We start from the raw sequence: 12,223 nt of genomic DNA, 5'->3' as shown, positions 1-12,223 counted from the left end.
GTCGTTCTATTACTGCTTATTTGGTTTTGTTGGGGGGTGCACCCGTTTCTTGGAAGACCAAGAAACAACCAACTGTTTCCCTTTCTTCCGCTGAGGCTGAGTACCGAGCTATGCGCGCAGCTACATGTGAAGTGAAATGGTTGAGAGGCATATTGAGTTTTTTTCACGTTCCTATCAATTCTCCTGCTCATCTTCATTGTGATAATCATGCAGCATTACATCTTGCCCGTAATCCTATTTTTCACGAGCGTACTAAGCACATTGAGCTCGATTGTCATTTTGTGAGGGATGCGATTCAAGATGGTCTTATTTCTCCAGCTTATGTCCATACGTCTAATCAGGTTGCGGACATTTTAACTAAGGCGCTGGGTGTACCTTAGCTCCATATCATATAAAAGCAATGAAAAATGTTAATCGGAAAAACGAAAAATCTCATATTATTAATTTATTATCATCCTAGAGATTCACATAACCACATTTACTATCGAAGTACAATTTGATTCAATAGTAACAGTGTAAACAACTTAACCTAATGTAAGTAGACTATAATACTATGACATTTTCTTACATAAAATAGGACGCTTAGATAAATAAATACTCGGTATATAAAAACCATGTTCAACTGTTCAGTGTTAACTGGTGCTGGCAATCATCCGAGGCATATCATCGATGATTTTAGCTCGCTCATAAGCGGAGTTGTGGACCCCACAAGCAGCCCGACCAGAGGGATCGAGATTCTTTGACCATGCTTTGTCCCACTCAACCGCCTTGGCCGTGCTGCAGGCTACAGTAGGGCCTCCAGGAACAGTCAGCTTAGCAGAGTTCTGCAAGAAGAAGGATAATGTGTTCGGTTATTGTGAATATTGTCCAGTACAGTATAAGTATTGTACGACTGAAGACGGACATGATATGATTGCTCAATCGGAGATAATGATTACCTGAGGAAAGAACTTCTCAAAGACCATCCTATAGTAATAGGCTTCCTTTGTTTTCGGGGTATTATGTGGGAATATGTGTTCGGCTTTCTGCATCATTTTATCTGTCACCTGCACCAGATTACGCTATTATTGAAAGCTGTGTTACTCCGACAAACTTCACAGTTCCGAATGGTGCCTTGTCAGAAGAAGTTTTGTGTCCACACACAATGAAAGGGATTGGACTATACGAGAGTCAGATAGTGGGGTGCTCTTTGTTTGTACGGAGAGATTTGGTGGGAAAAGACGGGGACAAAAAGGGAAGGGACCTAGTTTTGTCAAGCAAACTAGGGAGATTTATCACTTTCCACCCAACAAAATCCCGCTACATCCAAACAAAGGTTAATGTGACAAAGACGATTCCTGAATTATTTATTTTCCGGTGCTGGAGTTACTACATGATGTAATTTTGGGCTTTAAGCCTGATTTAAACTACTCATTGGAGAAAAAGATAGAAAAACGTGTAGTTTGGGAAGATACCCGTTGCTCGGCATGGGCTTTGATACCGTCAATCCAACTATAACCAACACCATCACTGAATTGCTCCTTTTGCCTGTAAAGAATGTGCTGTTCAAAGAATCACCAGTACAGAATTCAAGATCAGTCGAGACTTTCATGCCAGCGACGTTACTTGAGACTTAAAGAGAATCAACAATTGAGATTTTCAAGATTAAAAGAGACTAAGCGGTTATGTGCTGGATTGAAATACCTTTGGCAAGTAAGGGTGTTCATCATCATCAAAAGCTCTTCTAAGAATCCATTTCTCTATACGTCCTTCTTCGGGTTTGATCTGAAATGCCCAAAAAAAAATGTCTAAATTTGAAGGAAACCCAATTCAGAATGTCAAGATGGTAGATGTGACTCTAATGTCCGTACCATCTTCCATTTGGGATCAATAGACATGGCAACATTGATGAACTCCTTATCCAAGAAGGGCACCCGAGCTTCCAGACCCCAAGCAGAAGTCGCCTTGTTAGCTCTTAAGCAGTCATACATGTGAAGGGCCTTAAGCTGCAATACCACAAATAACGGTCCTCAAAAACATAGCAGTCAATTCATTTTGTTCGATATTCCAAGTACTACCAGTCTACGACAGGACAAAAAAGAGAACGACGATGTACGTTCTATTACATTACCTTGTGACAGGTTTCTACATGAAACTCTTCTTTACTTGGTGCCTTGTGGAAGTAAAGATATCCACCAAAAATTTCGTCAGCACCTTCTCCAGAAAGAACCATCTTGACTCCAAGTGACTTGATTTTACGCGACAAAAGGAACATCGGTGTGCTGGCTCTGATGGTAGTTACATCATAAGTCTCGGTGTGGTAAATGACATCCTCAATAGCATCAATACCCTCCTACATGTCAACCACATAGTATTGCCGCATGAAGTAACTATTATCTCTTCTCATCAATTATGCCGCGGTAAGGGGAATTGGAATACACGGACTATTTAGTGAGAACGTTTTACCTGAACAGTGAAGTGGAATTCATGGTGTGTAGTACCCAAATGATCGGCTACCTCTTTGGCAGCCTTAAGATCAGGTGATCCCTCAAGCCCGACACAGAAGGAAAGGAGTTGTGCTCCCCATGTTCTTGCAGCCTTCGTCTCTGTCAAGTGACGCGATGTAATTGATGCAACCAGTGATGAATCCAAACCTCCGGATAAAAGAACACCAAAGGGTACATCAGACATTAGCCTCTTCACAACTGCCTGCATTTGTAAACTCCCTCTAATATCAACCCATATCAGAAAGCGCTACGTTTGTTTTAACAATTTGTCTGCATACGTATGGCAGACGTTCCAACACGACATAATACTTCCACACAGCATTTACGCAATAAACATGAAAAAAATTCACATAATAGTTGCGTCCAGCACTCCGACATTTTTGGCCGAGTCAGAGTCACAGAGATCAAAATTGAAACAGATAAACTAGTCTCAGAAAAGACGTTAGGAGACGAGGCGAGTTTTCAAGGTTTAGGAAAATTTTCAACTTGTAACTTTAAAAGCTTGCAACCAAAACTAAAATCCTCATCTTGTTATTCATAGAAACCGTTTTACCCAACTTTTGCCAAAAGAAAATGAAACTTACATCTTCAAAGGCACGGCGTAGGACAAGGGGCTCATATGGATTTGATGGTATAGCCTCGGAGAACCAAGGAGGGTTATACCAGCGACGAAGACTGCTAGTTTTACTTGAGTATAAATGACCGGGAGGAAAACATTCAAAATGTTCACAGTCATCATGCAAGCCTTTCATCTCTGATGCAATCCAAACCGAACCTGAATATTGACAGAGAGGATTTCAGCACAAATGTGGCGATATAATGAAGACTATAGTAAACAAGAGTATATGATTACGTACCATCAAGGCCCCAACCAATGTACAGGGACGCAATGCCAATAGCATCGCGAGCAGCAATGAAGCTGTTGTCCCGAGTATCCAACAACACAAACGAGAATACTCCATCCAGCATGTCAATGAAATTTTCTCCATGCTCCTCATACTAATGAAAGACGAATATAAGATAAGTACGGAGTGCTTGTTTAGAGAAGCAATCACCATTTGTTACGGCATCTCTAGGCAATCAATTAATCAAGTCGTTAAGCTATTACTTATGCCAGAATTCTGGATAAAAGTTACAGAACCATTTGACATAAGACGGCCTTTTAATTGGTTAGACGCTAACAGATCGAAGAAACATTGCACAGTAAAACCGTATTACACAATAATTATCGAGGAAAAAACTCACCAAATGGGCAATAACCTCACAATCACTTCCAGTACCAAACTTGTGATTGGGAAGAGACTTCCTTATTTCCTCATGATTGTAGATTTCCCCATTAACCTGCTCATCTTAAATTCCCACAAATTATGATAAGCGGAAACTTCAAACACAATGTCAATCCGTACTCCTTTTTAATCGAAGTTAAACAAATGATTGAGACGGGGGAATGGCGCTTACAGTAACAACAATAGTTTGATTCTCATTGTAGAGAGGTTGATCACCAGAAGCAGGGTCGACAATGGCGAGACGTTGGTGAGATAAGTAACAATCTCCATTTTGGTATATACCACTCCAATCTGGTCCCCTATGCTTCAATCTTAACAACAAATCAACCATGTTATCAAACAACAATCATTATCAGACCTGTTAAACGGGTCGGGTGGGTCGAGATACATATAAAATTTGTCGGACCGTGTTAAATCATGCAACGGGTCTGGGCCGCACCCAAATGGAGGAGAGAGAGAGTCCGCTTCATAAGCCTGATGAGGTTCCACTCTAAAGTAGTCCCTTGCCTCATATGGTGAAATCTTCTTCTCTAATTCTCCAACGTGAGATTCTTACATGTGGAACTCATATGGGTTGGAGCTTATTCTCAATAGACCGAGTCTAGATGAGCTAATTATACAACCATGCAGGTTTACATGAAAGCGAACACCTTAAAGCAATGAAATGAAACACCCTAGAGTACCTAGGGTTTGTGGTCAGGTCAATTTTAACCCCGGGGCGGCTAATATTGAGGTCTCTTCTCATATGTGTGCGTGGGGTGGGGACATTTTTCCACATCGGTAGAAAAAGAAGGGATAGACTAGTTTATAAGTAGGTGGTTACTCCTCCTATTACCAATTAGTTATAAGATGAAACCTCACTTACTTTTGGACCAGTCTCTTGCACCTACTTCGATTAACCCGCTGTAGAGAACTCAACAGCCAAGACATCATAGCTAGCATAAGCGAACACCCTAGACTACCTACGAGTTACGGTCCATAATAGCTCGTCTTAACTCTTAACCACTAGTTTAAGACATTTTCGATGATTTAAATAGAAAATGAACATTAACAAAACAGAAGTAACAAGATATGCATGTGTATATATGCATTACCTTCGAGAAAGCTCAAGAACACGGGTGCGTTTAGCCTGAGAAACATCAGAACAACCAAGAACAGCTAGTATTCCACACATTTTTTATGTTAAAAAAAAAAGTTTCTTAATTATGAAATTTAGCTTATAATTATGTTAAAATGAAATGAAAGAGAGGGTAGATAAAATTGGTGGCGTAAGAAATCTAAGCAAGAGGTGCAACGAATAATAAGGGCAAACACCACCTATTTTTTAGTTTTTTTTTTTATTATATTCTGATCTTTTATTTTTGGACTCGAGTTTTCTATTCAAAAACCCATGGTATTAGGGGATTGAAGATTCGAACCTGGGAAGCTTTGTTTATCATATATTTGTCTTAGATTACTAGGCTAAGATTTGTTCGATAAAATTTCGATTTATTTGAATAATTACTAGGATAAGACATATTATCGTTTTACAAAAATGTTCGTCTAAAATGGTTATTATATAATTTTTTATTTTAAAAATTTTTATGTACAAAGATGGAACTAGAAAAGAAAATAATAAATTTTTTCACAAAAATAGTTACGTAAAGAAAATAATATATTTTTATAATATTTTAATTCGATAATATAAAATTGCCGTATACACTTTAAATATTTGTAATTGAAAATTATTTTTTCTGAAATTGTAAGATTGATATAGTAAACGTTACTTATGTGTAAGACAGTTTTGAACAAAAATAATGTAAAATGAATCTAAACATAATCATTTTTTTTAGTACGATAAACATATTAATAATGAGTAATAGTAACTATTAAATAATATTTTACACTAATTTTATGTAAAACGGTCCAATATAATATTCGTGCATTGATAATGTATATCTATATGGGTCTTGATATAATGAAATGAAAATAAAAATAATGAAGTCTTGTAGACACGTGGCAAGCAACCAACGTCCAAGCTTCAAAACATCGTGACTCATGACAGACCAATTCTTATATCCTACACCCATGTGTAGGATACTCTATACTCCCTCCCACTCCCCCACTCCCCACTCATCCTCAACTTCCATTTTTTTTTTTTTTTCACAAAAAATTAACTTCCAATTTTAAGAAGCAGTTACCACTATCATATTTAAGTGTTTTGTAGTATTGCATTCACGATATAATACTATTATATTCAAATAAATTTTAGTGAATATGACAATGTTGTATAATGAATATGCGCTTTATAATGTGATATTCACATTATCACACTATTATATTCCCTTTTAGTTTAGTGAATATGACAGTGTAGTTTGATGAATATGTATTATGTAGTGTGATATTCATCTCGTGCCTCTATTATATTCACTTTTAGTTTAGTAAATATGACATTATAGTTTAGTGAATATGACTCTATTTGTTCAAATATATTGAACAATGACGATCTTGAACGTTTTATTCCATATCAAAACCGCATAATACAAAATAATTTAAAGGAATAAAAATAATTATGTGATATGATATGAATATGTCAATTACGTAATGTGAATATATGAGAAAAATTAAAATAAATAACAAAATATATCAAATATGATCTCAATTTGTAGAGAAATAAAAATTATGAATAATGATATATTTTTTATAATTTTATAATTTACTAAATTTAATAACTATTTATTAGAATAAAAGTTTAAAAGAGAGAGTACCATGCACCATACTCCTGGGTGCATGGTATAATTTAATCGAGTATGAATGTAGAAAATTTTAGTGAGTAGCTCATGCTAACTACATAATTGGAGTGACGGAGTCAAAATTTGCAGTTAAGAAGGGCAGAAAATTTCAACGAAAAATGAATGAGTAATAATAGCATAAAGGAAACTCGAAAAAGTTAATAAATTTAACTAAAATTTTTGAAATTTCAGGCGGGCGAGCGGCTTTGCTAACACTCCTCGCTCCACCATTGCATAGCTTACTAGCTTAGTAATAGTCGCCACCACTTTATTAGAGATGTTTTATTCTTTTCGTTTTGCTATCGATCCTTCGACTTTTACCTCTACCCGTTCTACGTATGACGAAGGTCACCCGTCATGAATATACAATATCCGAGTAACTCGATTACCACCTCGGATACAGAGATTCTCACAATGACCAGCTCCAAACTAAAACTAATACTCTTAGGATCATGGTTGGCCTGGCCCGGAATACTAGTGAAGTCCAACGATATTAATTGTCCAAAGCCCAACTCTTACGATGGATATTAAAACCGGATTCGTTAATATCGACGACGTTTTAGTAAACGTCGACGACGTTTTTCATAAAAAAGACGCTCACTGCCCCTCATCTCTCACTAGTCATTCTCCCTATTTTCTCTATTCTCTCTACTCAACCTCCAACTTCCACCAACACTCAACACCACCACCACACTGCCACCACAACCACACTGCCACCACAACCACCGCCACCACACTGCTGCCACCACCACGCCGACCTTGCCGCCTCCACCGCCACCACACTGCTGCCTCCCACGTTGCCAAGTAAGTGCCGTTTTTTTTTTTTTTTTTTGTTAAATTAGTTTAGAAATTGAAACTAATTGAATTAAACTATGAAATTAAATAGTTCTATTTCCTTTATTGTTATTGTTGATCGATTAAATTGATTGGATTTTGTTTTAGAATTGAATTAGTTAGTAAATTAGGTTATGTGTTAGCTTTTTATTTAAATTAATTGAATTAGTGTAGAATTTGTTAGTTTTTCGATTAAAATTCATGTTAATTAGTTGTTATTATGTAAATTTTGGTATTGTTATATGTTGTTTGCGAAATATAGTTGATTGGGATTGATTTTTGAGTCGAAATTTGTTGTTGTTAATCGGATTGGGAGTGAATTTGAATGGTTTTAAGGGGGAAACCACGGCCAAACGTTGGAAATGGTTGTTGGCCGTGGGAGTAACGTTGATTTCCAACGTTCCACTGTGGCTGAACGATGGAATTGGAGGTTTGGCTGCGGTCAAACGTTTAATTCTCACGTTTGACCGTGGTCAAACGTTGGAAATAATTGTTTGGCCGTGGTCAAACATCCATTTTCATTGTTTGGCCGCGGTAAAAAAAAAAAATGTTTGCCCGCGGTAAAAAAAAAAAAAATGTTTAGCCACCGTCAACTAAGGGATTTTTTTGTTCAACCGCGGTCAGAGAAGGGGTTTGTTTTGTTAGTCCGCGGTAAATTAATTTTTTTTTTTAAAAAACCGTGTTTTATGCTATTATTTGCTGATTTTTGTTACTTTATATGATATTTAGTCGATTAACGTGTTTTCTAACAACTTCTAATTTCCTAATGCAGATGGCAGATCGAAATGAGAGAGGAAAGGCAATCATGAATGCTCCGCCTCCGCCTAACATACACGACCGTACCGCTGGGCGTAATGTTACGAGCTCGAAGCGTCGTTTGCGAGTTAAGCAGGCCCACATCCAGCCACCCCCACTTCGAGAGACGTCTGGAATGGTTATGATGCCTACTCCCGGTCACGTCGTTAGCGAGTCGGAGGAGGCGAGGTCTCGGGAGGTTGCTGGTAGTTACCAGCATGATAGAGAAGATGAGCCGTCGGATGACGGTTCTGGGGAGGAGGAGGAGGATGCTGGAGAGTATGTGGTCCAACCGAACCCGGCACTGCCGAGAGTGTTGAGTCTGAAATCGCAGCTAACTTTCTCAACAGCCACTTGTAATTCACGTCAGACTCGGAAGGAATCATCGCACATGCAATTAAGAAGGACGATCCCGTGGGTGTCACACCAACCATCTCAATGAGTGGATTCTGGTAAATGTTGGTTTTATAAGTCGAATCCATGAGGACCACATAAGGATAAGCCCGGAACAACTTAATCGCTTCAGGATGAGCCATGAAAATGTGAGTCAACTCTTTTGACTCCTCGGAATCAATCTCGTAGAAGTGGACGTATTTCGCTGCCACCGCTAGAGCCAACATTTGCTGAGCGGTGTTTCTTTCACCCATTTCTTCTTTCTTAATTTTCCTTGTTTCATTATACAGTTGGGTGCTTGACGGTTGAGGTTTATCGGGGGATCTCAAATGAAGACCATTTTTAATATCCCTCGGTTGAACCCCGGCCAATGTTTGTTGCCTAACATATGCCTTCTCTTCCGCGTCCAATCCCGCAAAGTGCCGATCCCCGTCCTTATAAACGGCTACGTTGTGGTTGTGTAGTCCACCACCCTCGGAGGTTAGAATGTTCCACACCACCGTCTCTTTATCATTTTTAGACACGAAATTTTGAACGGCACGAATACGAAACTTGCATGAACACTTCTGCGACCTCCTTGGCTTTTCAAGATCGTCCGTTTCTTTTGGTTTACCATGTCTTTTACATCGAAAATAACTTGCCAACAACCCGTTCTTTTTCCTATTTTTAGCTCCGTTATTTGCTTTAACCAAAGCAAACCCATTCTCGAATGCGATTTTCTGAGCCCAATTGAAAGCTTCGTCACGCGTTTCGAAATCTATAGTAGTCTCGAACAACGGGTTGTAATCAATTGGATTATCGCCAAAATCCTCCCACGATTCCTGTTACAAGCAATAACGACTATAGTAAGACAATAAAAATGAATCATATACTACATAAATTGCGTAAAACGAAAGAAAAACATGTAAAAACGACTTATTCATGCCTAAAACACGAGACCCAACAAACTACCGCGGCCAAACATTACTTTCTATCGATCAACCGCGGACGAACAACGAAAACCAACTTTAATCCACGGCCAAACAATGAAAATCAACATTTGACCACGGCCAAACAATGAAATCCAACGTTTGACCACGGCCAAACATTGAATTCCAACGTTTGACCACGGCTAAACATTGGAATCCAACGTTGGACCATGGCCAAACGTGGGAATCAGACGTTGGACCATGGCCAAACGTGGAATTCCATTGTTTGGTCCGTGGCAAACGTTGGTTTCCAACGTTTGGGCCGTGGTCTGAACGTTGGTTTCCAACTTTGGCCATGGTTCATCTTTCGGGGGACATTTTTCAGATTACGCAACAAATTCAAACATTCCCTACTACTAAGTTAATACGTCAATTAATTCAACTATCGAATAGAATGAACGATGCGCAAAAAAAAATTGAAAAATTAAGCAAATGATTAAGTTGTTTACGTACCGTTGAATCGAGATTAGACATATTGTTAATTGTTGTTGTTGTTGTTTGTTTTGAATTTAGTTGAGTTTGAGAGAATTTTTTTAGAGAGATAAAGTCATAAGGGCAGTCATCGTCTTTTTTATGAAAAACGTCGTCGATATTTACTAAAACGTCGTCGATATAAATCAGCCCCCTATTAAAAAAAAGCCCAAATTAATGCGCCGCTAAGTCACTTGGTTAAACCCTTAATTACACTAATTCTTCCACCTTATAAATTAGAATGTGTTCTAATGTTTCGTCCAAATAATTTACCAAAATAAACAAAAACTCTCAATTATTAATTGTAATCATCATTTTCATGGTTTTTAATTTCTCTAATATGATTCTTGTGTAAGGCTGCATTACATAATAATTTATGTTTTGACTTGTACTTTTTTGTTTAAAGGAAGTTACAAGGGCGAATATGATGCTGACGGGGTTTGAATCTAAATCATGAGTAACATCCCCTCATAAGTTTACCGCCTAAATTAGCTGACATTTGCACACAATAATTTGTGTAAAACTGTCTTTTTTGTATCCGTTTTTTAAGAATTTGTTTTTCTTATATAATAGGCTGATGGGTTTTACACAATATTATTGTAAAACCGTCTCAATGGAGAAAAGCTTCATTTACTGGTTTATGCGGACTTTAATTCCCATTTGACTCGTTCCCTTGAAGCAAAATTACTGTGTTGTTCTAGTGTTATTTACTTCATCATTAGAATTTTAATCTGTGATGAAATACATTGGAGTAGCTAAATTTTAATATAATTCCATTATTATTTTGTTAATTAAAAAAGAGCTAGGATGAGTAATTACAGACCTGTAATGACAGCGAAAATGATCGCAAATCATTATGAACATCTAAGGGACTGAGCTCTTTTTAATTGTCCATATATTATTTCAAGTAATCTTTCTATGTAAATTTAAATGGTTTCACTTAAATTTTAGGGGTACAATAACATGATACATCGAGTGTATGTAAGAATCTCGAATTTATAATACAAGGAGGAGAATTTACATTATTTAACACTTTTTCTTTTTGTCACCCAAAAATTACTAACTTCGCCCGAGTAAAAGACAAAGATGAGATAAATAAGGGTAAAATTGAAAAGTCAATGTCAAATTCGGGTGACACTAAGTAAAATCCGGGCGACAAAAAACTGCTCCCTTATTTAATGGATTCTAGCTAGATTGATATATTTTGACGAAAAAAACAAAGTTAATAGGTACGACTTACGAGATGTTATTTCTCACTAGACCCATTAAGGGAGTGGTTTCATGCATGAGTATGAGTCTGGAATCGAGAATCATACCTGATGGTATTAGGTTGAAACTCGATACCTCATACCTCTGTTTGTTTCAATTCTAGGTGGTATAGGGTTAGAAATCAATCAAAGCTAAAAAAATCTTCAAAATACGATATTTTTAATAATAGTTTTTAATACTATTAAATCGTATAGATAAAATTTAAACAAATAAATATATAAAAAGATTTTTTTACAATATGACATAATTTTTTTTATCACTTTTTATTATTTCTAATTTGATACCAAGGTATCAATCTCATACCCACCTCCCTCCCTGGGTATAAGAAACTCATACCTCATGAGTTTGAATTTTGAAGTATGGATATGAAACCTTCATTTTCGTCAAACAAACACATAATATGGGTTTGGTTCATTCCAATCCCATATATCATACCTATATTAGGTGAAGCAAATTAAACACCCTTAATGCATTGATATTGGGCCAATTTGGCTTTGGTTCATTCTGAGCCTAACCAGGGGTGTCTAAGGCCACGGGCCACCACGGGCGTGGGAACCGGGCCTCCGCTTTTGGTCACCATATTATAAGCTTTTATATGAAATTCAATACAAATCTCGAAGTATAATATACTTGTGCATTCATTTTGGGGCCTAATTTTTCCGTGTCGCACAGGGCCTCTATTTGTTTTAAGACGCTCCTGAGCCTAACGATGGAAAAGTTCAAATTTAAATTTCGAAGGCCTTTCCGGTCGAGTAAAGGTAGCAGGTATCAGGTCGTTGAGAACTATACAATCATAGCTTAAGCTTCTAATTGATCTTTATAGTATTATAGTTTCCGCCTTCCGGTAAGCTGGTGTTTGAAGTTTTTGATATTAAGTAGGGATTGGCACCAATTTTCCTATGAAACGGTCTCTCAGTAGTGATTATGTAAGATCTATCACATGATAGCCT

At 37.4% G+C, this 12,223-nt stretch overlaps 2 protein-coding genes and 1 non-coding gene across 4 annotated transcripts; 1 reads left to right on the top strand and 2 right to left on the bottom strand.

The window, feature by feature from the left end:
• Window positions 1-413: 413 nt before the first annotated feature.
• On the bottom strand, window positions 414-5,048 carry LOC141622881 (asparagine synthetase [glutamine-hydrolyzing]-like). 2 transcript variants are annotated; one of them, XM_074438909.1, is made up of 12 exons: window positions 4,867-5,048; window positions 3,945-4,083; window positions 3,732-3,827; window positions 3,344-3,485; window positions 3,071-3,261; window positions 2,446-2,688; window positions 2,111-2,332; window positions 1,851-1,985; window positions 1,684-1,764; window positions 1,455-1,541; window positions 939-1,046; window positions 414-824 (listed from the first exon to the last, which is right to left on the bottom strand). In XM_074438909.1, the coding sequence occupies exons 1-12, from the start codon at window positions 4,944-4,946 to the stop codon at window positions 633-635; spliced, it is 1,716 nt and encodes a 571-aa protein (XP_074295010.1). In that variant the 5' UTR covers window positions 4,947-5,048; the 3' UTR covers window positions 414-632. The 2 variants fall into 2 exon arrangements, 1 of the variants encoding a protein (XP_074295010.1); XR_012533126.1 differs by lacking the exon at window positions 414-824 and having other exon boundaries at window positions 946-1,046; window positions 1,455-1,527.
• Window positions 5,049-8,339: 3,291 nt separating this feature from the next.
• On the bottom strand, window positions 8,340-10,007 carry LOC141616884 (protein FAR1-RELATED SEQUENCE 5-like). The gene is made up of 2 exons (XM_074434040.1): window positions 9,987-10,007; window positions 8,340-9,386 (listed from the first exon to the last, which is right to left on the bottom strand). Exons 1-2 carry the CDS (start codon window positions 10,005-10,007, stop codon window positions 8,340-8,342), a joined length of 1,068 nt encoding a protein of 355 aa, XP_074290141.1.
• A 794-nt stretch (window positions 10,008-10,801) lies between these two features.
• Window positions 10,802-10,886, top strand: LOC141624301 (small nucleolar RNA SNORD25). Its single transcript, XR_012534108.1, has one exon. It is a non-coding gene; the product is annotated as a small nucleolar RNA SNORD25 (small nucleolar RNA).
• The last annotated feature ends 1,337 nt before the right edge of the window (window positions 10,887-12,223 follow it).

The sequence above is a fragment of the Silene latifolia genome, chromosome X (assembly GCF_048544455.1).
Source record: "Silene latifolia isolate original U9 population chromosome X, ASM4854445v1, whole genome shotgun sequence".
Classification (NCBI taxonomy): domain Eukaryota; kingdom Viridiplantae; phylum Streptophyta; class Magnoliopsida; order Caryophyllales; family Caryophyllaceae; genus Silene; species Silene latifolia.
This window is presented reverse-complemented; position numbering and strand designations above follow the sequence as displayed.